The sequence below is a fragment of the Triplophysa dalaica genome, chromosome 9 (genome assembly GCF_015846415.1).
Source record: "Triplophysa dalaica isolate WHDGS20190420 chromosome 9, ASM1584641v1, whole genome shotgun sequence".
NCBI lineage: Eukaryota > Metazoa > Chordata > Actinopteri > Cypriniformes > Nemacheilidae > Triplophysa > Triplophysa dalaica.
In genome coordinates, this window is record NC_079550.1 from 2,431,596 (window position 1) to 2,458,126 (window position 26,531).

Consider the following 26,531-nt stretch of genomic DNA (forward strand, 5'->3'; position numbering starts at 1 on the left):
TATATTGACCCCACACTGGCACGGTGTCTTAGTGGTTAGCACGTTCGCCTCACACCTCCAGGGTTGGGGCTTCGATTCCTGCTTCCGACTTGTGTGTGTGGAGTTTGCATGTTCTCCCCGTGCCTCGGGGGTTTCCTCCGGGTACTCCGGTTTCCTCCCCTGGTCCAAAGACATGCATGGTAGGTTGATTGGCATCTCTGGAAAAATTGTCCGTAGGGTGTGAGTGCGTGAGTGAATGAGTGAGTGTGTGTGCCCTGCGATGGGTTGGCACTCCATCCAGGGTGTATCCTGCCTTGATGCCCGATGACTCCTGAGATAGGCGCAGGCTCCCCGTGACCCGAGGTTGTTCGGATAAGCGGTAGGATGGATGGATGGATGACCCCACACTGGCTATTCTACTTGTTGCTCTTTACATATCTATAGTTCTACATTGCGATTTCCTATCCTGTTTGAGCACTGGTTATCCAGCACTGGTTATTCAGATTTGGTGATCCTGAAAAGTTCCTATCCGGATCAGATTGATCCAATCCGATGTTGCTTTAAAAAACTGGCTCCAAAAGTAAGCTGGATAACGTGATCACGGATCGCAAAAAAAGGATTACTAAATCCGGATCAATTTTATCCGGATTAAACCTTTTGAAAAACCGGGCCCTTGTTACAAATATGGTAGAACAATTACTTCAACTACCAAAGATGCACTTCAAATGCTATTAGATTGTTAATGATAATCTTAAATCTATAATTTACCTTATTCGTAATTTTTTTATTTATTATTTTGCCTTGTTGTGCAAGCACTGTTGAGCTTGTGCAGAGGCAGCAGCTTTTGCCAGAGGGAACTTGAATCCCCTGGTTGGGCCTGGGTTCTCCTGAGGTTTTTTTTCTCGATTAGAGTTTTGGGTTCCTCGCCACCGTTTGCATACTGTTTTGCACTATTTGCCTGGCTGGGGGGGTGCTTTAGAATTTAGAAGTTAGACATAATTAATATTGCATATAAGAATTTATAGTCTGTTTAATATTTGACCTGTGGTTTTCTCGCCTATGTGTGCTTTCACTGTGCGTGTGAGTGTGTCAATGTGTGTAAGTATGTATGCATATTGTGTGTGTGGAGCATTTGTATGTCTGTCTTTTGCATTAGCATTTGCATTTGTATGTCTCTCTTTTATTTGTATGTGTTGTTTTCACCTTTTTCTTGTTTTTACAGGTATATGTCTTTAGTTGTTTTTCTTGTATTCAATGTGTCTCATTGTACGGCTGCTTTGTAACAATGAAAATTGTAAAAAGCGCTATATACATAAAGTTGAGTAGAGTTGTTGTGCAGATAAAAAAAGTGTGCATGAAAATATAACATAAAAAGCAATTTTGCAAGCAAAAATAGTGGAAAAAGTGGCAGTGTCCAAACAAAAAGTGAGGGGAAAGCAGCAAAAAAAGCTACGAGGAAATTCCTTAATACCAAATTAAAAAAATGTAATCACTGAAGACTGTCCAAATCAGACAATGACCATATTTGGCTAATTTTTGCATTTAAAAGTTTGAAAAGAATGGAGAACTGGTCAACATTATATAGAAATGATTTAATGTCAATATTTTACAACTACAAGAACTATTTTACATATCAAAATCTTTATAAAAGATTTATAAAAGCATGTTTTAAATATTTTTTTACAAAGCTACTATAAAGAATTTGTTCTACGGTTAGAGTTGTCCATCATGAGAATCCAGAATGTTCCTTAGAATGAGTGTAAAACCGTAAGAATAATTAGTCAGCCATCGCTGTCTACCATAAAAGCCTTTCTGACCAGCAGCTCGTGAGGCAGTGTCTTCATTCTTGTCTGGCTGATCTTATTCTAGATAGCTCAGAGCAAAAACATTGTCTGTTTTTTTGTTTCGCAAACTGGTTGCAGGCCTCAGCATTTCTTTTTTATGCCTGTCCATCTCTCCTAGACGTTTCACAATCTGTGACAGAGGACTCCGGCCAGAGCGAACCAACCTTTTTAGGTGGTGAAAGTATTTTTCAAAACAGAAAGCACTGCATTCATCCAGGTTGCCAAAAATGTTGGCATCAGATGCAAGATGCAACATAGAGTGTACGTTGTACACTAAGAACTCACTGCCGTACACAGCTCAACAAAGAAGGTAAGCAACTCACTGGCATATGAATTGTGCTCACTTGCAAGCCCTGGACTGACGAGAATACACAATGCCACACTAAATGCCAAAAAGCGATGAAACATTTTGTCAGGCAAAACACCCCTCAACACAATTTTCCTTGTATAGAGGGCAAACTGGCGCAGCTCTGTGGCCTTCCACCTGTCGATGTCTCCTAAGCAGCGTGGCTTTCTAGCGAAAACATTTGGAATGCATGGTCTTAGTGCCACAAGACTATCACTGACTTGAGTGATTTGATTGGATGACAACCTAATTCCCTTTGGCCCACGTAGCCACAAAAAAATCAATTACCTCATAACCCCAAGACAACACTGGCGCATATAGTCAGCAGGAAACTGTGTGATCATATCAACTGGCATCTGACAAAATGGTGACTCACCTGAAAGGTGGTGTTAGTCTTGAGTCTGCCCTCTGAAGGACTCATCTGATCTGAGACTTAGATTGAGAATTTCAGGATAAATGACCATGTGGCCATCCCACATACCTTTTTGATCACACTTGTCACAGCCATAATATCTTGAATATTGCTTGATGTTTTTAACCATAGCTTTAGCTGGGGTATCACAGGTTACACATCGCAAAGTCACTTTGATGTTTTTGTTACCGACTTCCAAGTCATTCTACATCAAATAATGAAGATCACCCACAACGTCTTGAAGAAACTCAAGATTCTTAGGCTTTGAGGACACATAACACAATGCAAGGGGAAAAACTGTGGGGGGAGACAGATTTATCTTGCAGAGAACAGGCCACAATGCATGAGTGCTACTTTTAAAAATGGGCAGACCATCGATGTTCAAAGAAATGTCTACTTCCCTAAAACCGAGCTGGGATACATATTCAAATGTTTAAGAATTTGTCCTTTGCACCCCATGTAAATATAATTCATTCCAGATTTAGCTTCCCAATCTACCCGGTCGCAAGTAGCAAGCAGCGTTCTTGCCGTTTTGGGAAGCTTTGGATGTCCATTTTCTCTCAGAATGTATAGGAGTGAATCGATGGCATTGTGTTTAATCTGGAACTGATTAGTCCATTGAGCTAGTCTGTCACTAAATTTAGCACTAATAGAAGCAGAAGGTTGTTCACTCCTGTTTTCTGCTATGTTATTGTCAGAATAATTTTGCTCGCTGCCGGATGCCTCTTCACTTGCTCACTCTCGCTGCCCGATGCCTATTCGTTTTGCTCACTCTCGCTGCCTGATGCCTGTTCGTTTTGCTCGACCCTCGCTGCCTGATGCCTGTTCGTTTTGCTCAATCTCGCTGGCCGATGCCTGTTCGTTTTGCTCAATCTCGCTGGCCGATGCCTGTTCGTTTTGCTCAATCTCGCTGCCTGACGACTCATTTTGTTCATTCTCACATAATTAAGAAATCGGGATCTGTCTGATACATATTCTTTTATGTGAAGTTTGTATATTATCTATGGACACTCTCTATTTGTCTGCCTGGACAGCTTCAGTTTTTATTTGTTGTCTTTTAGCTCTTTTCCAGAGTGTGTTATATGACTTGTCTTTTTCTTGCATTGTTGCATTCATGCAGGTGAACGTAGCCATAAAAGCAAAAAGCTGCTAAATTAAAACCAGCATGCACTAAAAGGGGGGGGGGGGGTTGTCATACCAAGTCCAGATCACACTCCATGATGAATAATTTTGTGAAAATTCAACTGTGAAAGAGAAGAAAAAACATACACCTTCAATAATCTGAAAAGCCTGTATGGAAGCAAATGTTTTGAATATTTTGAATACTTGAATACTTGATTTTGAATTATTTTACTTTGGAGACCATGTATCTGAATGTATTTGTTTCAAATTTACCTCTATGAAATTTAAATATGAAATTTCCTGATTTCCAATTTAAAAACCTGAATTTAAGATATTAAATCAGATACAAATTCAGATACAAAAAAATCTGAAATACAAAAAAAATCAACTTACAGAATTTCAGATAAAATACATTCAGATTGATCAAATTCGATTGCTCTCATTCAGATCTCAAATTTCAAGTTAATATTTTTCAAACAAAACATATGTCTAATTCGACTGCTCAAATTCAGATCGAAAAATTCAAGTTAAATATTCACATGGTGACATCCGGGCTACCCAGGATAGGAAAAACAGTTGAGCCCAGAGCCCGTCTGCAATTGAACCGAACCATTGAACCGAACCATTGAACCGAACCAATGAACCGACGGTGGGGTGCCTCTCAGAGCACGACAATCTGACTGTCTGTCATGATCCAAGAAGAGGCCAAGGCACGGATATTAAACCTGTTAAGAAGATGACTTCTAGGGAAAACGAAGGCGCTCCGGTAAGTTTGCTGTTTATGTACAATCAGACTCTACAGAACAAAAATATGTTGTTGCTAATTATTTTTTGGAACACATAACTGTTAGCTATGGTTTGTTGTGTGACTCGTCTCTCTATGTAGGTAAGTCAGTTAGGCAACACGTTATAGCTAGCAAGATAACTTTAGAGCTCAACGGTGCTGCCCACTTTTTGACTGAAAGCTACATTAACGTTTATAAAAAGGGGTTTTAGCCCAGAAACAAGCCAACAGCTCCGAGATGAATCTCGACAAAATAACATTTGATTTAGCTTGACGGACTGTGGGAAGTTGGACAGACTGTGAGCCATCATTAATGTAGCAGCTAGATGGACACGGTTAAAAGAGTCAACACATACAGCACGTTACAGCGGGGTATTTGTGTGATATAAACAGCTGTCTATGCAGATTACCTAACGTTATACTGACCATACCTGTAAACTGCTCAATGATTCCGGATCCCACATAAAACGCTTTTTAGAGTAGAATAACGTTGCATCACGCCAGACGTTGACTGTGAATATATTAGTTTTAGGGAATCGGTTGGATAAGTCATGAATAAGCTAAAGTTGGCGATTCATCCATTGTGTGTGAGTTTTCAGTGATTTACTACGAGCCTACTACTAAGTTACAAATAAACTTTTATCATGGTTCTAAGATAATAACCATTGCTTTAAACATATTGCTGATAATTGAGCCCTGAAACTGCATTTCAATTATTGGGAGAATGTTAGGGTTATAAATGTAATTACTGTATGTTCATTAATTCAGCTGATTTTTTTTTAAGGAACTGCTGCTTGACCACATTTTGGAACGACTCCGCTCTCGTTTAGAGCATATTCTTGGACAATTGCCTCTGGATTTGGACTACTTGGAGTTCATGAGCACACAAGAATTTGGGTTTTTAAATGCCATATCCAGTCATGTAGCAGTTTCACAGCCTATTTTAGATGCCTTGACAGAGCTACGTAGCCTTGTTAATGTAGAAAAAGAAAAAATTAAGCAACACTATAAAACTGTGCAATTTGAGCAAGGACCAGTTGGAGGACCAAGAATGGTCCTCTCTTTGGAGTACATTTCCAGCCTTTTGGACATTAATCTGTCCATCCCATGCATAGCTGCGCTTTTGGGGGTGTCGAGACGAACAGTCCATCGACGAATGTCTGAGTCTAATCTCACAGTTAGGGCACTGTACAGCACTCTGACAGATGAAGAATTGGACCAGTGTGTGATGGACATAAAATCCAGGCAGCCTCATTCTGGATATCGAATGGTGAAAGGACTTCTTCAAGCTCAAGGACTGCGGGTGCAATATGAACGGGTCAGAGCTTCCATGCACCGTGTTGACACCATCGGAGTCGTATCCCGAATTACCAATTTAGGTTGCATTGTTCGAAGAACCTATTCCGTTCCTAGCCCCCAGTCCTTGATGCACATTGATACAAATCATAAACTAATCCGGTACATTTTTAAACTATTATCAAAGGACAGATTAATTAAAAGAGTAAGATAATATTGTAATGAAATAATTATACTTTTGTATAGACCTATTCATCATACCATCTTTAGTTAATAGTGCTGCTTTCATGCTACTGCGCAAATATTCTCCATCAAACAGGATAACTGTGTTGTTCACATTTACTTTTTGACATACTTAAATTACTTTTTGATTGCTTCTAAAAATGACAGTAATAATCTAGGGTTTTAGAAATTGCTGTATTTCATTTTGCAATTGGTCATTTTTTTTTAGCTTGTTAACAAGTATAAGTTCACATTCAGATGCTTTTTCAAAAGCGTACCTGTGAAAAAGAAAACAACTTACATTTCTCTATCTTTTTTTGTATGCGTGTTCTCCTACAGCTACAACATTGTCATCTTTGGTGGCATAGATGGCTTTTCACGGAAGGTAAGCACAGTTTTCAGTGATAAATATACAGTACACAATTGTCATTGTTATTATATACATTTGTGTTTCATCCAACTAGTAAAACCGCATTGTACTGCAGATTATGTATCTTGGTGCAGCTTCCAACAACCTTGCCGCAACATCCCTGGCATTCTTCCAAGAATCTGTGGAGAAGTTTGGTTTCCCTCTTAGGTAAGTATTTTCCTTATGAACTTTTAAGTTTTAGAGTCATGCTTGAATGGTTTTAAACCTCTTTGAAATAACCAAAAGCACAGTTTTGTGTGGTATTTGCCTAATACAGTGTTTCTATATTGGTATGAATTGGATAAAGATCATGCTGTATTTCAGTAGCCATTTATACAGGATTTCAGTTATTTTTGCATGACGGTGTAAATCTTTTTTGTTAAAGCTAGATATAATGGGTTACCCTTTTTAACCAAGTTAAAAGTATGCATCATGTTCTACATTAATGTTTTGTTGAGATATATATATATATATATACAATTAAAACTTTTGTAAATGTTGCTCTGTTCTTAGAGTACGGGCTGATCAGGGCGTGGAAAATGTAGACATTGCACGCCTCATGTTTACAGTCCGTGGCACTGGAAGGGGTAGCTTTACATCCGGCAAGAGTGTTCACAATCAACGGTCAGTCCAAAACTTCAGATTATTGTAGCTGAAAGATACCACCTCACTGCTGCCATGCAAGAACATTATTATTGCTACAAATACATTATATCAGCTGGCAACAGGACTACTTTTTGAGGAGTGTGAGAAGAAAGTCCTATCTCCAGTGGAAGATGCTGTCAGTTAAAGGGTACTGAATAGCAATCTCCAAGTCCTTAGCATGCAAGTTAAATAACCTTTTCTTTGCTGCAAAAAATAAGTTAGTTTTTGGCTGGGCAATGGGTTTGGAATTACATCTGAATGTCACTTCTGTTTTGATAGTATGCAGTGACATTATATTCCATCAAACATTGTTTCTTCTTCTTAACAAAGTAGATAAGGAAAAGCAAAACTATGCATTGAACAATCTGATGAATTTTACTGCATTGAAAGAAATTCCAACTGTGTACATCTGTTGTGGGTGGAAATATTTTCTCAATCAAGAATCTGCTGTGATTTTGCATTATTAGTTATTTAATATAAATATTTTATATATTTAAATATTTTATATACATACATACTTGAAATCCAGCTTATTACAGTTCCATGTACATTAAGTTTAAAAGTTCCTCTTTTGCCATCTCCTCTGTTGCCATTATGTGTTTTTGCCACGGCTGCAAGATTCCCTGGACACTTTCCGCAGTGGCTGGGACAATCATCCGATAAGAACAGAAGGCCATATGACCCCAAATCAGCTGTGGGAGCTGGGCCGAATCCATCACCCAATTCAAGGCCCCGAAAATATGGAGGTATGTACCAAATCTATAACTTTAAAGTCCCTGTGAATGCAATTTTACCAAAAACATTATAAATGCTAGAAATGTATTGCTAAAACATATTTTCAAAGACTGAGAACTGTGAAGCACTGAAGCCCCTCAGCTCCTGGACTTGACGCACTGTCAACTTATGTTATTTACTTGGCACATTTTTTAATCATTCAAATTGGGCTGGGTGGCTAACAACACATTTTCCTGTGGTATGACTTTAATGATTTCAATAGTATAAATCCCTACATTTGTGCTTGTTAGTTATGAAGACATTGCACGCAATACTCCCTTACCAAAGGCTGGCCTTAAAAGGAATGCTTCACTGATCAGCCTTAAGCTTTGTATCCGTAGTATCCCAGTAGTATTTTCGAACGAAAGTGCGTCGGCCCCTCATATCCCACTCCGACAAGAAATCTCTGTTTTGTGTGTGGAAAAATGCCTCCCTCCGATGATGCAAATTGATGCGAAAAAAAATAAAGTTTTCTCGTCACAGAGGGATATGAGGAAACAACGCATGTTCGTTTGAAAATACTATCGGGATACTACGGATAAAAAGCCTAACGCTGATCGGTGAATTTTTCCTTTAAGTTAATAAATATTTAGCGAAGTGGATTACAAAAGTTCCATAAAGCCATTAGGATAAAGAATACTGCAAACAAGTAAGATTTATCTATTTTGTTTCGATAGGGTATGGATATTCCTCACATTGAGTGGGAAAACAGTGGACTTACTGCTGATGGCTACTCCGGTGTCATCGTCCCAGACACAGAAAGCCCACTGACTGAAGGACAAATGGCAGCTTTAAGAGAGGTTGTTGACCCAAGAGCTGCATCCCAGTCCTTTGGCTGTGATATCTATGTTGCTGCTGTTCAATTTTGTGAGCATCTGAAAGAAAGCCAACACACATGCCCCCCTTGTTTCTGTTCTGTTTGAAACTCTCTCCCTTTTTTCATAAGGTGTCAGATCAGGGCAAGCTAACTCCCGACATTTACAAGACATAAATACATTTTAGGCATTTCTTGTAATTTAATTGGATAAAAGAATCTTCAAATGTAAGTATTGTTCTACCATGAGTTTTCAGGAAGACTTAAAGGTTTCATATTGTAACTGTTTTTATTTATTTACGGTTTTATGTTATAAACTATTAAAACAAATATTCAAAGTATATTGAATGTCTTGGGTTTTGTTCACAAGTTGGAGAGTGTATATTCATAGGTAAAAATACCGAAATTACAACAGTGAAAATAGAATTATAGCCGGTTCTCAGTGGCAAAGGGCAATAAGCTTTAACAGCTATTAAAAAAATGCTCTTGCCAAGCTATGAAAACATTGAAAAGGACATTAACTTTGAAGTTGCTACATTGCCATTGCTAGTAGGTTGCATGCCAATTAATATAATTATTCAACCCCCTATACATCCATCAAAATACATAATGAACATTGTATTTGTAATTTAGCAAACTAATGCAAACATTTAATATTAACATATGGTATTATTTATCAGTGCTTTGTCCCTACACAAGACCAAATCCTGTTTGGCAAGTGCCAATACAAGCCAGGATGTCATTTTTAAAGGACGCATAGTCCTTGTAATGTCCTGGGATTCGCAGGGTCTCAAAACAGGTGGAGGCTGTTGGGAAGCTGCCTTTAACCACCTCAATGGATAAGTTGTTCCTTCGCATAATCTCCCACCCGGTCCAGAATTTCAACATGTCAGTCAATTCATCAGGTCATGCTGTGGATTAGAATGGATCAAATGATAGGTTGCTACAAATAATGAAAATTAATTTAGAATATTAAAATAATGTATGTAACAAAAAGCAGTCTCTTGAACAGAAATACCGTAACAGCATATACCCTGGTGAAATGTCGAAAAGGTATGAAAAAAATACTACTACCGTAATTAAGCTGTGAGTGAAGAGTGTGCGGTTATCTACTCTTCCTGTCCTATATACAGGTGTGCAAAGATAGTCTTACTAATAACCTTAAAGGTGGGGTATGTGATTCTTTTTTTTTGTCCATTCTTTCAAAATGACTTGAAATCCTATTCCTAACCGATTTACAGCCACTGAGTTAGAAGCACTGCAATGAAAATTAAGCAATTTAATCATCTGTGGAATGGGCAGGACTAAAAAAACTCCAGCCAATCATTTCCAAGACCACCTAGAATCATCAGACAGTAAGATTGTCAATTAAACGGTCATACCATCCCCCTCGTGCGCAATGATTGAAGGACAGAAGGTAGGACCATTTGAGTTGTTTTTTCAAAATTTGCCGGCAGTTTTGCAAATCACATACCCCACCTTTAATTAATTGAAAAATTTAAATAACTAACTGTTTAAAAAGTAACCTGACACTTATAAATAGAAACTTTGGGTGACTAACTTATTTTAATAACATGTTGGCAAGATTCTGTACACATACCATTTTCAATGAAGTGGCGAAGATAACCTGATATGCCGGATTTTGTGTCAAGTGAATAACTGTTGTTGTCGTCGTCATCTTCATGAGGCCAGGTGATGTGCTGAAGGATTATCTACATTGACAATAAAACAACATGACTTTAATAATTTTACCACCTTATCATGGATTCTATCTATATAATAGATACACACACAAATAATATTGAATTGTAAAAAGTTACCGCAGGGTTACAATCCACTGCTCTCTCCTTTTGAAAAAGCTGGGACACTGTGTCAGGTCGTTTGGTCAGCAATGTCCACACGCCTGAATTGCTTGATTTGTAGTGTGACGCGTCCAATTACCTGTTAATGACATTACCGGACAGAAGGTGAAAAGTCATTTTTTATAAATGAGGATGACTTTTGTCAATATGTGACAGTTTCTTTTAATTTCACGCACAGCATGGATCAACAGCTTCTCAAAAAGCCATCTTCGGTTATTTCCAGTGAGGCCAGGGAGATCCCAAGCGTAGGCCAAGTCCTGGACACTTTTTCTGTCCTTGTCTGAGAGTTCAGATTCCCCTTCAAGCTTTAAGACAGAGAGGGAAACGAAAGGCGAGGCAAGTTTATCTATATAGCACTATTTTAATTTTTTACATACAACATAAAAATAAGTTTAAAAAGTAAAAACATTCATTAAGCAGAATATATAAAAAAGCTAAAATGTTAGTCTTCACTCCCTCAGCCATACTGAAAAAACAAACTGGCCAAGGGGGTGGAGACTTTCTTGTTTGATTGTTTATAACAGGGAAGAAATAATGAGGTTAGATTAAAAACATACAAGCCTGATTGTTTCACGGATGTCTAGGTCTGGACAGTCCTCTGGTGTTACTGTTACAGTTTCCTGGCTTCCTCCAAACAGGACATGCACAACAGCAGGGCTAAGCCCTGACAGGCATGGTCCTCCATGAACAAAGGAGTGCCCCACCATTTTGCCTGCCATGACGAACATGTCACTTTCCACAAGAAATTGAGAGACTGAGGGCACTAAATGGCCTGGCTGTCCATCAAAGAGATGTGTAACAGCAGTGTTTGCTGTTAAAGAAATATACAAATTTAGACAAAAGAAAATTCCAAATACTTCATACTCTGCATAGTAGGCATTAGATTACATATTCTATAAACTTCATAAGTACCAGGTTACAGCAAAAAAAAAAAAACATAACAGAATTACAAATTTTTTTTAACACAAGACTTTAATAACATAATATTTGCTAATGACAAGTAAGCTTACACATAGCTGAAGTCAACATACCAAAGTTGATGTAAAACCCAGACTTAAGCTTGTTCATGCAAGTTGAGAGGAAAAAGCGATTCACACCCTCTCCAAGAGCAGCGTCACCTGTAACACAATGGAGGGTTTGATATAGTAAAAGGGAAAAGCAATACTTAAGGTAGGTTTTAACTACTTTGACATATTTGAAACTACCTTCAAGTCTGCAATTCAAGGGTCGTGCCCATTCAACATTCGGCTTCTTATAGAAGCAGATGAGCGCAGCGTCCTGTTCAGCAGGGCTTTTTCGAATATCCATGCGGAGAAATAAAGGATTCTTATGTTCATGATGGCTAAGAATAGAATCCCGAAACAGAGACATGGCCTTGGTAGGGTCTTGTACCGTGAGCCACTCTAGTAAGAGATAAAATTAAAATGTTACAAATAAAATGACTTTGCTGAAATAGTCCATAAGTTACATATCCAATTACATATTCTAAAATCAGACATTAAACTTACTTGTAATAAATAGAAACTGCTATTTACTAAAAGCAGTACAATACTCTAATAAAGTTTCACATGGTTAGATAAGGTGTAGGTTGTGTCATGTGACATGCCACTTTTGACTGCATTGCATCATCACAGTTTACCCTCCCTAACATTATTGTCCTGCTGCTAACACTGAATAGGACCTACCATCTGTAAATATTTCACTACTGGACGGTCCAGGCATCGCTGCTTGCTCTTCAACAGTACTACTATCCAACACCTCAGTTCCTGCACTGCCCACATTCAAAACACAATGTTTTACACAATTTAATTATATTTGTGAAACGGCTTCATGATTTATTTCTGTTGGTGAGTGAAACAAGTACATACAAATAAAACTGAATTACAGTATATAATGTACCTTTCACCACACGAAGAAGCATGTACTTCAATAAAGTCAGCAGTAAACATTTCCATGCAGATAGGACAGGGCTCCTGAACTGGTGCTGAGAAAATAGAGTTAGCAAAGATAATAAAAAATTTGACTTCAGCAAGAACCACTGCATTTAGTCATGGCTTTGTGTTTTTCATCAAAACCATTTGCCCTCATCAAAAATTGAGATTTTAGGCCATCCATATTGAATGTCAAATCTATTGAAAATGCTTAATTTATTTTTTACATTGTCTCTCACCTTGCTCACTGTTTTCCTCCACTTTATCTAGGTTGTCTTCAACGTCAACATCAATGATGTTGCAAGACTTCAAGTGTTCTATCAGGAGCTGCAGTGGAATGGCTGCTCCACACTTTTGGCACATTGCCTTGGGCATGCCACTGAATACTTCATTACTTAGTTGCAAAGGAGTAGTGTTAAGTTCGTCTTGGATTGGAGCTATGTAAAGAGGATATTTACCCCCCGCGCTTGCAGCCTTTACGATCTTGCCTGTGTATCCAGTATGATCAGGTGCCACCAGGGAGAGCTTTCGGGAACCCCATCCTCCTATAGAAAACGGGGGGAAAAAATGCTTTACATATAATATAAACTGTTTACACACACACACACAAGTTGTGCAAACCTGCTGCTTTGTAAATCATCCAGCCACCAGATATAGCCTCAAATTGAGGAAAGACAACTTTGAGTGTCTCACATAACTGTAATCAAATCAGATACACAGAACATTAATAATATGGATGTATCATTAGAAAGGATGCTGAACTGTTGAAATCAAAGATGATTGTACTGGAACATCAGTCTTGATTAGATGCATTTTAGCTTATTAGAAATCAGAAGTAAAACCTCTGCCAAAGGATTAAAATTTTCAAATACATTAATGCAGACTATGTTAAAGGTATAATTTACCCAAAAGTTTAAATTCAGTCATTATGGAAGTTGTTATCTGACCATTATAAATTCAATGACTACTTCATACAATATATAGTAGTTTGCGTGACTGCTAAGAAACTTTCTTCCAAACAATTGCAGAAATAGAACCCTGTATTGTACTGCTGGTTTACTTCTAAAGCTAAGCAGGGTCTGGCCTGGTAAGTCCCTGGTAAGTCCTTAATAATAATAATAATAAAATTGTTGCCACAACTCAAAAAAGAATTGGCTAGGACTAATTAAAAGTATTCTTCATGGTCACAGTAAAACTAGCACAAATATATATCTACGTAATCTTCTTACCTCATCATGTGTTGTGCTCTCATCTAAACAAACAGTCCTGCGGCCCAGTCCTGCCTGCAAGTGGACTAGTTGGTCTTGTTCTTTTGGGGTCTTTTCAGATTGTTTTGGCAAAAGGTAGAAAGGAACTTCAACTGGTTTAGGCCTTTTAGCAGGAACAAGACTCACTGCTGGAAAACGCCTCTTCCCTTTTCCCTTAGTAAACATACCTTGAAATGACCTGTAGTACATGGCACAGTCTGTTAAAACTTGATTACTATCAAACTTTGAGTTTTTTATAAGATTAAAGGAACCGTATGTGAGATTGTGGCCCTCCCCCTGACTCGAGGTTGCCAGGTAGGCAGCAGAATTCAGCATGAACATAGGCTGTATATTGAGCAGGTCTGGCAACACTACTGACTTCGGGATTGGTAGATAGTTGGAGGGTGGCGCATCAGGTCAAAACACAACATGACAACATCAGTTGAGGGCAGCAACTTCACTTTTTAAATGACAATGTCTTGGCCGGACTACTGTTGTCAGGGATATAAGTATTTGAAATGAACAGGATCTCTTAATGTCTAGTGACATATCAGGGCCATTTTATGATTAATTGAAACACATTTCTTACATACAGTTCCTTTAAATTAATCCAGAGAATATAATGTTGAACCTTGTCAATTCCATCTGAACAGAAGGTCTTGGTGGCTGATTGCCTGACCTTTCATTTTGGCCTATTTGCCTCCGTTCCCTGAAGTATTGTAACCAAGAATAATCATTAATGACAGATTAGAAAAAAAATCCATGTGAACAGATTTAAAAATGTATTTTAAAAACTTAACCTTATATCCTGAGTCTGACTGCTGCAAGGAACATCACTACTGGCTGCACCTCCTCCCCTTTCAGATTCGGTCAATAAGGACATCAAGTGCCTGGCTGATCGTAACAGCTCAGCATGACTAGTAGTACCCTGTCAACACAAATAGCATACAAAAATACAATATCATAAGAGAGAGAAAAGTTTTAAACCCACTTAGCATACGATACGACTGATGTTAAAGCTTAAGTGTAATCTGCATAGACAGCTCAGCTGTTTATATCACACACTGGGAGGTAATTTGCGGGTGGGACATGATGCCCCCACCACTTTTTTTCCAGGGTCGATAATGTCCCCACCACTTTTTAAAACATCTCGCGGCACGAATGTTCTAATGCAAATGAATAAAACATATCCAGCTAACCAGCAGAGCATTAATTTCGTTTCTTTGTTAAATAAGACACGATCTAGCGCTGTCTAGAATGTGTTTTTTACTTGGTGCGGCGATCGCTGCCTTTGCGTTTTTGTCGCTTAGCTAAGGCTAAGTTAAAGTTATTGATACTGAACCTGTAGTCACTGTCTCTGGGTTAGGGAAGCTTTACAGTGGCTTCCTCGTCCACTGACCACCCGGCATGCCTTATTGGTCCTCGTAACTGTGGTTGTTGTGAGTTTAATTATTGTTTGATTATTGCTATTTGTTTTTGTTTTACTTGGTATAACTTTCTTTTTGTTTCTTATCTTTTTCTTATTTAGTTTTCAATTTATTGAATTGCTAGTGTTTGTTTTCCTTTGTTTATTACTTTCTTTCAGGAGCTGGGGTCCCACGGGTGAAAGGTCTCTAGTGGTGTTGATGCTACAAGGTTTGCCGTGTTGTGTGACACTTGTGACGTGTGTGATTGTGGGATCTGAACTCACGGGGAGTGTGTGCTTTAGTACAATCAGTACGGTCGATCTTCCCTGTGGTGGATACCCCAGCCCTGTGTAAATGTGTATTTAATTTCCTTACGTGATTATTGTGCTTAATGTCTTTATTTTTGGTTTATTGATTTATTTTCTTTATGCTATGGTGTGCGTGGCCCATTAAATCGGGCTGCTGGTAGTGACCGGTTTTGCCCAAGCTGAGCTATTTTTATTGTCTTTTATACAAATGTCAATGTAATAAAAATCATTGTTTTACTGGATACCCTTGTTCTCGGCCGACCTTAATTTATGAAGAGAACAAATCTGTGTGATCTTAGCTTGTGGGGTTTACTTTTAGTTCCTGGGTTTAACCCTCCCGGGTGGCGTAGTCGGATCTTGAAGGGATAGATGAACGGGTTCATTTGTGAACCGGCCCCATCATCGCCCCGCCACACTAACGTTTTAAGAACATTACATAACCAGCGCAAAGGTAACGTTTTCAATGCTAATGTTTTTAGAACGTTTTGCTAACAATGCAACTATAACGTTTTCAATGCTAATGTTTTTAGAACGTTCCACTAACAATGCAATAATAACGTTTGTAATGTTAACCATTTGAGAACGTTTATAAATTGCAGATAACGTTAAGAAAACGTTCTACAAGCGTTTTTGATAACTTTGAGAGAACCTTCAGAGAATCTTAGCCAAAGTTACGGGAATGTTCCTTGTTAGCTGGGTTGTATTTTATAAAACCATTTTATGCCTTTGTGTGATTCTTTTTTAGAGAGGACAAAAAGTGAAGTGTACGAGATAGAGGGGGTTGGGGTGGAAAATGACCACGGGTCGGGACTCGAACCTCGGAATGTCCGAGACACACCGGCACCATTTGTCGCAGCATGAACCACTTGACCATCGGCTCCGACAGACTGATGTTGTTGATCGTAATTCTATGTGCATTCTGAGGCGATACGCCGTTGTTCCCTGTGGCACCAGTTGTAACAGAGCTGGTAGAGATTTAAGCGTAAGGACCATACCCCATTAGCATGAAGTTTAAAGGCTATTATGTGTATAAAAGGTGAAAGTTCTATATATATTTTGAACTCAGTATCCATATTAAAGTCAATGTTGGAAAGAGATAAAACAAACCTGGAAAAGCAAAGAATATGCAGGTCCAGCAAATGTCTTTCTTAGGAACAGTGCACAATTTAAACGAGAGACTCGAGGGAAACTATCACAAAGCATGAAAACAGCCACAAATCATCCAGGTCATGTTAAATAGGAGTATACTTCTAAAAGTTACAAATAGTTCTTCTAATTGTAAAATCAGTTATTGTCTTGAAAAATGTCTTAGTAGAATTGGCTTACCAATTTCTTTTGGAAGTCAGGGGAATTCCTTGACTCCTCCAAGTTTTTAAGAGCCTGAAGATCACCTACTGGCAGTTTGTTAGATTCAAGACCTATCTCTTCTTCGTTTAAAGTTTTAAGGCTCTGTAATGTTTTATGGATCACTTTTAGGTGGTCCACGATGATCTCTTGATTAGTGATAATATTATGCAGAAGGGCTGCAGATAAGTTTATCATTGAAAACTTATTCAAATCAATATGAAAACAAGGATGGACTGGAGGAGAGCGGTGTCGCTGAGGGTAGACTGGAGGAGAGGGGCCTTGATAAAGATGTACAGTAGGAGAGCGGCCTTGCTGAAGCTGGATTGGAGTAGAATGGCTTCGATGAAGCTGGATTGGAGGAGAATGGCCTTGATGAAGGTGTACTTGGGGAGAGCAGCCTCGCTAAATTTGATCAGCAGTTGTGTGACATTTTTGATTCAGGTCAAGGGGACTAATGCTTCTCTCAAACAGGTCTTGAGATAAACATCTTCTCTGAAGAGACTCAGGAGAAATGTGGACTCGCTGAAACTTGATGGGAGAAGTCAAGCCTTGCTGAAGTGCACTTTTAGGTGGTTGCCCTGCAGGCCTATTACAAAAACTCCAACTGGTTCAAGACGCGGCAACTAGAGTTCTTACACGTACAAAAAAGTATGAGCATATAATCCCGGTTCGGCCAACCTTGCACTGGTTACCTATAAAGCATTGCATTAACTTTAAGATCTTTTTTGTTACCTATAAAGCCCTACATGGTCTAGCGCCGCAGAATTTGAGTGAACTTCTATTGTATTACAGTCCTCCACGTGTATTAAGCTTTCAGGCGTCCCGTCAGTTGGTAATACCTAGAATTTCAAAATCAAGTGCAGGTGGTAGATCCTTTTCTTATCTAGCGCCTAAACTTTGGAATATTCTTCCCTGCACTGTCCGGGAGGCAGACACACTCTGTCAGTTTAAATCTAGACTAAAAACGCATCTTTTCAATTTTGCATACACTTCACTTCCATAATATAAATCCTCAGAGGGTTTAGGCTGCATTATTTAGATCAACTGGAACCAGGAACCCTTCCAACAACAACTGATGTACTTGTTGCATCAAAAAGTGCAGAACAGTATTCTACTCTCAGCCAGTCTTGTCTCATTGTTTCAAGGTTACCGCAGGATGCAGTTCATGCCCAGACCTGATGGCAGAGTTGAGAATGGGAAGCGGTGACATGACAAGAGCTGAGATGATAGAGCTGGATAAAGGCGACCTGACACGACTTCACTACAAAATTTCAAATGCTATTCGATTATTAATGATTCTCTTTAATCTATAATTTACGCTTGATAAAGGACGTGGCTATTTGACACGATTTCACTACAAAATTTCAAATGCTATTAGATTGTTAATGATAATCTTAAATCTATAATTTACCTTATTAGTAAGTTTATTTATTTTTTATTTAGCCTTCTTGTGTAAGCACTGTTGAGTTTGTGCAGAGGAAGCAGCTTTTCCCAGAGGGGAACTGGAATCCCCTGGTTGGGCCTGGGTTCTCCTGAGGTTTTTTCTCGATTGGAGGTTTGGGTTCCTCGCCACCGTTTGCATACTGTTTTTGCCTGGCCGGGGGGGCTGCTTTAGAATTCAGAAGTTAGACAAAATGAATATTGCATATAAGAATTTATAGTCCGTTTAATATTTGACCTGTGGTTCTCTCTCCTTTATCTCAAATGTGTGCTTTCACTGTGCGTGTGTAAAAGTGTGTTTGCGTATGTATGCATACTGTGTGTGTGGAGCATTTGAATGTCTGTCTTTTGTGTTTTCACCTTTTTCTTGTTTTTACAGGTGTATGACTTTAGTTGTTTAGCCAGTAGTCAATGAGTCTCATGTACAGCTGCTTTGTAACAATGATACATTTTAAAAAGCGCTATATAAATAAAGTTGAGAATTAGTAAATTTATTTATTTATTTAGCCTTATCGTGCAAGCAATGTCGACCTTGTGCAGAGGCAGCAGTTTTTGCCAGAGGGGAACTGGAATCCCCTGGTGTGTGCGCGCGCTTGTGCGTGCTTGTCTGTGTGTCCATCTGTGTTTGTGTGTGTTTCTTTGTCGATGTGTGTAAATATGTGTGCATATTGTGTGTGGAGCGTTTGTATGTCTGTCTTCTGTGTTTTCCCCTCTTTCTTGTTTTTACAGGTATATGACTTTAGTTGTTTTGCTTATAGTCAATATGTCTCATGTACAGCTGCTTAGTAACAATGGAAATTGTAAAAACCGCTATATAAATAAAGTTGAGTTGAGATGAGATGAGTTAACGAAAGTTATGCGGACGTTCCCTGTTAGCAGGGCTGTTGGAAAATCCTTGAACCTTTGCAGAACTGCCAGTGTCAACTCAACTTTATTTATTTATTTATTAAATTTCCGTCGCAGGGCAACCACCTAACGGTGCATTACAGTAATCTAGTCTTTATGTCATGAATGCATGAATTAACTTCTCTGCATCTGACAGTGACACCATATGACGTAGTTTAGATATATTTTAAAATGGAAAAATGTAATTTTACACGTGTTGGTGAAATGACATATTACTATGGAATAGACCGCCAAGATTCTTAGCTGACGACGAGGGTTTTATGGAGCATCCCTCAATATTTAAGCAGTATTCTTGGTTGTTATGTACAGCGGTTTTCAGTCCAATAAGTAACACTTCTGTTTTGTCCTATTTCAGTAATAAGAAATTGTTACTCATCCAGTTTTTTATATCAACTATGCATTCCATTAATCGACAGAACTGCTGTGTTTCATGAGGCTTCGAGGAAATATAAAGTTGAGTATCATCAGCATAACAGTGAAAGCTAATTCCGTGTCACTTTATTAGATCTCCTAGAGGTAGCATGTATAATGCGAAAAAGCAGAGGCGTTAAGACCCAGTGGTACATCTTACTGGACTTGTGATTTGCGGGACACCCATCCATCCATTTTCTTCCGCTTCATCCGGGGCTGGGTCGCAGGGGCAGCAGTCTAAGCAGGGATGCCCAGACTTCCCTCTCCCTAGACACTTCCTCCAGCTCTTCCGGGGGGACACCGAGGCGTTCCCAGGCCAGCTTGGACACATAGTCCCTCGAGCGTGTCCTAGGTCTTCCCCGGGGTCTCCTCCCGGTGGGACCTGCCCGGAACACCTTCCCGGGAAGGCGTCCAGGGGGAATCCAGATGCCCGAGCCACCTCAGCTGGCCCCTCTCGATGTGGAGGAGCAGCGGCTCGACTCTGAGCTCCTCCAGAGTGACCGAGCTTCTCACCCTATCTCTAAGGGATCGCCCAGCCACCTTGCGGAGAAAGCTCATTTCGGCCTCCTGTATCCGGGATCTTGTCCTTTCGGTCATGACCCACAGCTCATGACCATAGGTGAGAGTAGGAACGTATATTGACCGGTAAATCGAGAGCTTTTTCTTGCGTCCAGCTCCTTCTTTACCACGACGGACCGGTACAGCGACTGCATTACTGCAGAGGCTGCACCGATCCGTCTGTCAATCTCCCGTTCCATCCTTCCCTCACTCGTGAACACGACCCCAAGATACTTGAACTCCTCCACTTGAGGCAGGAACTCTCCACCAACCTGAAGTGAACAAGCCAATTCAATTCAAGTTTATTTATATAGCGCTTTTCACAATGTGTATTGTTTCAAAGCAGCTTTACGGGGGCAAACAGGAAAAACAGAAAAGTTAAAACACAGCACAGTGCATGGTATTTATACAACGAGTAAGATCATTCTAATAAATAATATCTAATTTCTAATTAAATAAATAAATGAATGAATGCAGTCTCCCGGTGAGCAGGCCAACACTGCCCTGCTGTGGCGAGGAACCCAAACTCCAATGATTGATTAATGGAGAAAAAAACCTCGGGAGAAACCAGGCTCAACCGGGAGGGCCAGATCCCCTCTGACGTGTCATAGCTGCACTCAAACTGGTGACATGTGATTTTAGTTTAGCATTTAATAACAAATATTGTAACTTCAGCATTAATAAGACAAGTAGTCCGTCTTTGCTCTTGGTTGGGGATGTAGTGGTCTGAGCTGGGATGGTCCGATGGTCGTATTTCTCTTGGCTGGTGGTGGAATTGCCTTAGATGGAGCTGGGATGGTCAGTCAGTCTGCAGCTGTAGCTGGCGTAATCTCAAATTGGGGATGGGCATCTGTCGGTCGTCTGGACATGGTGGAACTTCTTCCTACCGCGGGATGGGCATCCCGAGGCAGAGGCCGAAAGAGAATAAAGAGAATAATTAGCGTAGCTATTAACTATGCATTAAGTGAAAGCTTGGCTGAAAAGATGTCTCTTTAATCTAGATTTAAATTGGGAGAGTGTGTCTGACCCTCGAATAGTATCAGGAAGGCTATTCCAGAGTTTAGGTGCTACGTATGAGAAAGCTTGTCCCCCTTTGGTGGATTTTGTTATTCTAGGTGTTGTCAAAAGTCCTAAGTTTTGAGATCTTAGAGAGCGTGATGGGTTGTAACGTTATAAAAGCTCGGTTAAGTAAGTAGGTGCTAAACCGTTCGGGGCTTTGTAAGTAATTAAAATAATTTTAAAATCAATACGATACTTAATGGGTAGCCAGTCAAGCGATGATAAAACTGGTGTTATGTGATCATATTTTCTTGACCTGGTAAGAACTCTGGCAGCTGCATTCTGAACTAACTGTAGTTTGTTTATTGATGATACAGGACAACCACTAAGTAGAGCATTACAATAGTCAAGTCTTGAGGTCACAAATGCATGAATAAGCTTTTCTGCGTCTGCAACACATAAACTATTTCATAATTTGGCAACATTTCTAAGGTGGAAGAAGGCTGTTTTTGTGATATTTGAGATGTGATTTTTAAATGACAGGTTGCCGTCTAATATAACGCCTAGGTCTTTAACTATATTTGTTGGAGTAGCAGTGCAGCCTTCAATTTGCAGGCTGTAATCTGAGATTTTCTGTTTACGTGTTTTTGGTGCTATAAGTAATATTTCCGTTTTGCTATAGTTTAAAAGAAGGAAATTACTAGTCATCCAATGTTTTATGTCCTCAATTTATTCTGCCAGTTTGGATAGTTTGAAGGAATCATCTGGTCTTGATCAGATATATAGCTGAGTATCATCTGCATAACAGTGGAAGCTAAGGACTAAGAGTGAGGTGTTACCTTTATCTATCTGATGCAATAAGAAGGTCGTTTGTAATTCTAACGAGCGCAGTTTCAGTACTATGATGCGGTCTAAAGCCAGACTGAAACTTTTCGTGTATGTAATTATTTTGTAGGAAAGTACACAACTGAGTGGACACTACTTTTTCTAGTATTTAGACAAGTACGGGAGATTTGAAATCGGTCTATAGCTTCCAAGTTCGTTGGGGTCTAAGTTTGTTTTTTGATAAAATGCTTAATTACAGCCAGCTTAAAGGGTTTTGGGACATGTCCTAGATTAATTGACGAGTTAATAATGTTACAAAAGGGCTTAATTGCAATAGGTAGTAGCTCTTTTTATAAGGTAGTCGGAATGGGGTCTAATAAGCATGTTGTCGGTTTGGATGTTGCAATAAGTTTAATTAAATCTTCCTGACTTACAGGAGAAAAACACTGTAGCTTTTCTTTTTGGGTGATGGTCGATCCTAATTCTTCAGACACACTTGGAGGTTTGGTTTTAGCTATGTTGTCTCGTATTTTTCCGATTTTCTCAGTAAAAAAATTCATGAATTCATTGCTACTGGTGCGGTGGAATAGCAAGGTCAGGAGAAGTCTGTTTTTTTTATTAGTTTAGCAATTGTACTAAATAAAAACCTTGGACTGTTTTTGTTATTTTCTATAAGGTTATGGAGGTGCTCGGCTTTTGTTGCTTTTAGTGCCTTTTTGTAGCAGTTTAAACTTTCTTTCCATGCAATTTTAAAGACCTCTAATTGGGTTTGTTTCCATTTTGCGCTTTAACGGGTTTCTCTTTTTAGGGCGCAAGTGGTGCTATTGTACCATGGTGCTATGATCTTTTCATTAATCTTTTTTGACTTCATAGGTGCAACCACTTCTAATGTATTAGAGAAAATAGTGCCCATGTTGCTGGTCATGTCTTCGAGCGATTCTAAATTTGTTGGCAAGGTTTTTAAAGGAGTCAGATCTGGCAGGTTCCTTATGAAACTATCTTTTGTAGTTGAGGTGATTGTTCTACCCTGTCGATAACGAGGTAAACAACTGATTTCTGCAGTGCGCAGTGTACATGTTATAAGATGGTGATCGGAAACATCGTCGCTTTGAGGTGTAATATCGATATTGGTTAGATCGGCTCCGTGAGATATAATCAAATCTAGTGTATGATTACGTCAATGAGTAGGTCTATTGATGTATTGCGTTACACCAAAAGAGTGTAGTAGCTCTTAAAACGCCACTGCTAATTGATCGTTAGCACTACCTAAGTGGATATTAAAATCTCTGACAATCAGTACTTTATCGACGTTAACCAATAGGTCCGATTAGAAGTCTGCGAACTCTATCAGAAAATTAGTGTATGGCCAGGGGGGTCTATACACAGTAGCCAATGTAAGAGAAAGCAATGTTTTTTTTACTTTTGTTTGGAACAATTATGTTCAACGCAAGCACTTCAAATGATTTAAATGTATGCTTTGTTCTCTGAGTTAAGGTGAGAAAGTCTCTAAAGATTGTTGCGACACTCTATCAGAAAATTAGTGTAAGGCCCAGGGGGTCTAAAATGACTGGCATATAACTAAACAAATCAAATGAGTGCCTCCGAAGGGCGGGGCCCCTGGGCTGGAGCCAAGATAAGCCCAATGGTAAGTCCGGCCTTTCCTAGAACATGCATATTAGACCCATATCAACCAAATTATTAAAAGAGTTACTACCTGTTGCAATTGAGCCTATTTATAACATTGACAACTCGTCAAATAATCTAGGTCATGTCACAGGGACCCTTTAAGCTGGCCATCATTAAGCCCCTTATCAAGAAACCAAACTTAGACCCCAATGAACTTGGAAGCTATAGACCGATTTCAAATCTCCCGTACTTGTCTAAAATACTAGAAAAAGTAGTGTCACCTCAACTGTGTACCTTCCTACAAAATAATGACATGAACGAAAAAATCAGCTTTTGTTGAGTAAAGTAAGAAAAATGCAATTGTTGTACCTTGTAGGTATTCTCCCATATTGACTCTCTCATAGCTTTGGCAAAGGAACATACTATGTATACTGCATGAAAATATTTACCCAAACCTATTAGAACCTTTTGAGTAGAAATACATGTTTAAGTATTACTACATTCTTTTAAGAAAGTAAAACACAGAATGTTCTTGTTGTAGTAATTTTTTATTATGATAGAGAAGAAAGGAGAAAATCATGTATTAGGAAGAATGGCATCGGTTAGCTGAGAAAGCGGCATTCCTCTGCATCAGATAAGGAGTTGTGTGTTGCAAGCCAAGCAAAGGAGAAAGCAGCGTCGAAGAATCCGAAGCATGCTAATCTCAAGATGACATCAGAACAGTGGGGTCTTGAGAACATGTCTATAAAAGACTTAGCTGATATGATGTCATCCGATTCTGATTCTTTGTAACAGTCACTCCGGTGCTAGATTCCAACTGGGTTGCCTTAAGCATTAGATGGATACTTGCATACTTTAAGGTTTTATTTTCTTTAATTAGTTAAAAGTATATTGATTGTAACCTTGACAATTGAAAATAATAAAACTATAATTATAAAATCTACAAGGAAGTCTGTTGACTGACATCTTTGAAGTAGACTGAAGTATAGGGAGAGCTCACGGAGGAGTCTTCTGTTTCCGGGAGTAAGTATATCTAAACAGATACTTATATCCTATGACAGATTTGACTATTTGTCTACCCTGAAAATAAATAGGATATAAGCAGAGGGTAAATTATATATTTAACAACACTTTAGACCGCATCATAGCACTGAAACTGTGCTTGGTAAAATTACAAACAACCTGCTTATAGCAACAGATACATTTACATTTAGTCATTTAGCAGATGCTTTTATCCAAAGCAACTTACAAATGAGGTAAACATTGGAAGCAATTGGAACAACATAAGGAAAGCAAAAAGCATTGGTGCAATAAAACTGGTCTCATATAGCCTACCACAGTATACAAAGCTATGTTTATTATTATTATTTATTTTTTTGAAAGAGTGGAAAATGAAATAAAAGTCAGAACGGATCGGTCAGGTGCTGATGGAAGAGATGTTTTTCAGCCAATTCTCAAAGATGGCTACAGAATCAGCTGATCTTGTAGCAGCGGGCAGATCATTCCAAAAATGTGGAACCGATCCAGAGAAGGTACGTGAGAGATATGTTTTACCTTTTTGGGATGGCACCAGAAGACGTTGTTCATTTGGAGACCGTAGAGATGTGGTCACATAAGTCTGCATTATAGAGTTACGATAAGGGGGTGCCAAATCAGTGGTGGTTTTGTAGAACAGGAGCAGTCTTGAATTTGATGCGAGTGACTATAGGGAGCTAATGTAACTAAATGAAGAGAGGAGTGAGGTGTGCTCTCTTCGTTTCATTGAAGACCATTCTTGCCACTGCATTCTGGATCATCTGTAGAGGTTACGTTGTGTAAGCTGGAAGTCCAGCCAGTAGCGCATTACTGTAGTCCAGTCTGGACAGAACAAGAGCCTGGACTAGGACTTGCGTAGCATACTGAAATGGCCTAATTGGCGGGCTAGATTCCGGCTGGAATGCCGGAGTGGACCCGGACTGGAAGGGCGACTGTACGGCCGGCTGGAACACGGACTGGATCGCCGGCTGGAATACGGACTGGATCGCCGCCTGGATCGCCGGACTGGACGCTGGCTGGATAGCCGGACTGGACACCGGCTTGATCGCCGGACTGGACACATCGGGGAGAACTTGCACCATCCATGGCTGCCTGCTGGGTTAGAGATGGCCCGTTCATTCTGTCAGGGTTCGACATTAAAGAACCCAATTGCAGGCCGAGATGGGGGATGAAGGGGTTAAACAGACTTTTATTAAAATAACAGACACTATAAAAGGACAAAACAAAACCCCACGAGGGGGAAAACAAGGCAGGAAACTATAAACAGAAGCAAAAACACGGACTGACTAGACTACGAAAAATAAACACTAAATACAAACACTAACACTAACTAGACTTACTGACATAGGGATTTGACAAGACAAAGAACAAGGTAACGAGGATCAGGATATACACACGAAGTACAAGGTTTACAGCGAACAGCATACAAGTACAAGCACAATGAACGAGCACAGGACAATGAACATGAGGATGTTTTAAAGGGGAACAAACACAGGATAATTAACAAAGTGCAGGTGCTGGCGATTAAACACTAATGGGAAGGTAACAAGAAACGAGATAGCTGGAAACACTGATGAGACACGAGAAAGACCATTCCAAGCCAAAATATAAACAAAGCCATGTCTTTCTCACACAAAACCAAAGGCAATGCCATGACTCGAACGCTAGACCAAGAATAAACATGACATGATGGTGGAATCATGACAAATCGGCTGAAAACACATCTCTTCCTTCAGTACCCGACCGGTCATTTCTGATTTGTATATCTTTTCTACAATATCTAAAACAAAAATAAAGAAAAATAGCATGCTTATTTAAACTTAGATAAACCAAACTTGCCTCTTCACACTGTAGTAGGCTTTTTGAGACATGTTTTTATTGCACTTATGCTTTTTGTTTTCCTAATGTTTGACCCAATTGCTTCCATTGTTTACCCAACTTGTAAGTTGCTTCGGATAATTGATAATTGCTTAAATGTAAAAT

The 26,531-nt window shown here is 39.3% G+C and overlaps 1 protein-coding gene across 3 annotated transcripts; it reads left to right on the forward strand.

The window, feature by feature from the left end:
• The first annotated feature begins 4,278 nt into the window (after positions 1-4,278).
• LOC130428827 (uncharacterized) lies at positions 4,279-8,988 on the forward strand. Of its 3 annotated transcripts, XM_056757094.1 has the most exons (7): positions 4,281-4,469; positions 5,272-5,945; positions 6,345-6,390; positions 6,491-6,582; positions 6,928-7,038; positions 7,678-7,805; positions 8,511-8,988. In XM_056757094.1, the coding sequence occupies exons 1-7, from the start codon at positions 4,440-4,442 to the stop codon at positions 8,531-8,533; spliced, it is 1,104 nt and encodes a 367-aa protein (XP_056613072.1). In that variant the 5' UTR covers positions 4,281-4,439; the 3' UTR covers positions 8,534-8,988. The 3 variants fall into 3 exon arrangements, 2 of the variants coding, with proteins under 2 accessions (XP_056613072.1, XP_056613073.1); XR_008907499.1 differs by lacking the exon at positions 8,511-8,988 and having other exon boundaries at positions 4,279-4,469; positions 6,928-7,207; positions 7,678-7,790; XM_056757095.1 differs by lacking the exon at positions 4,281-4,469 and having other exon boundaries at positions 5,681-5,805.
• Positions 8,989-26,531: the final 17,543 nt, after the last annotated feature.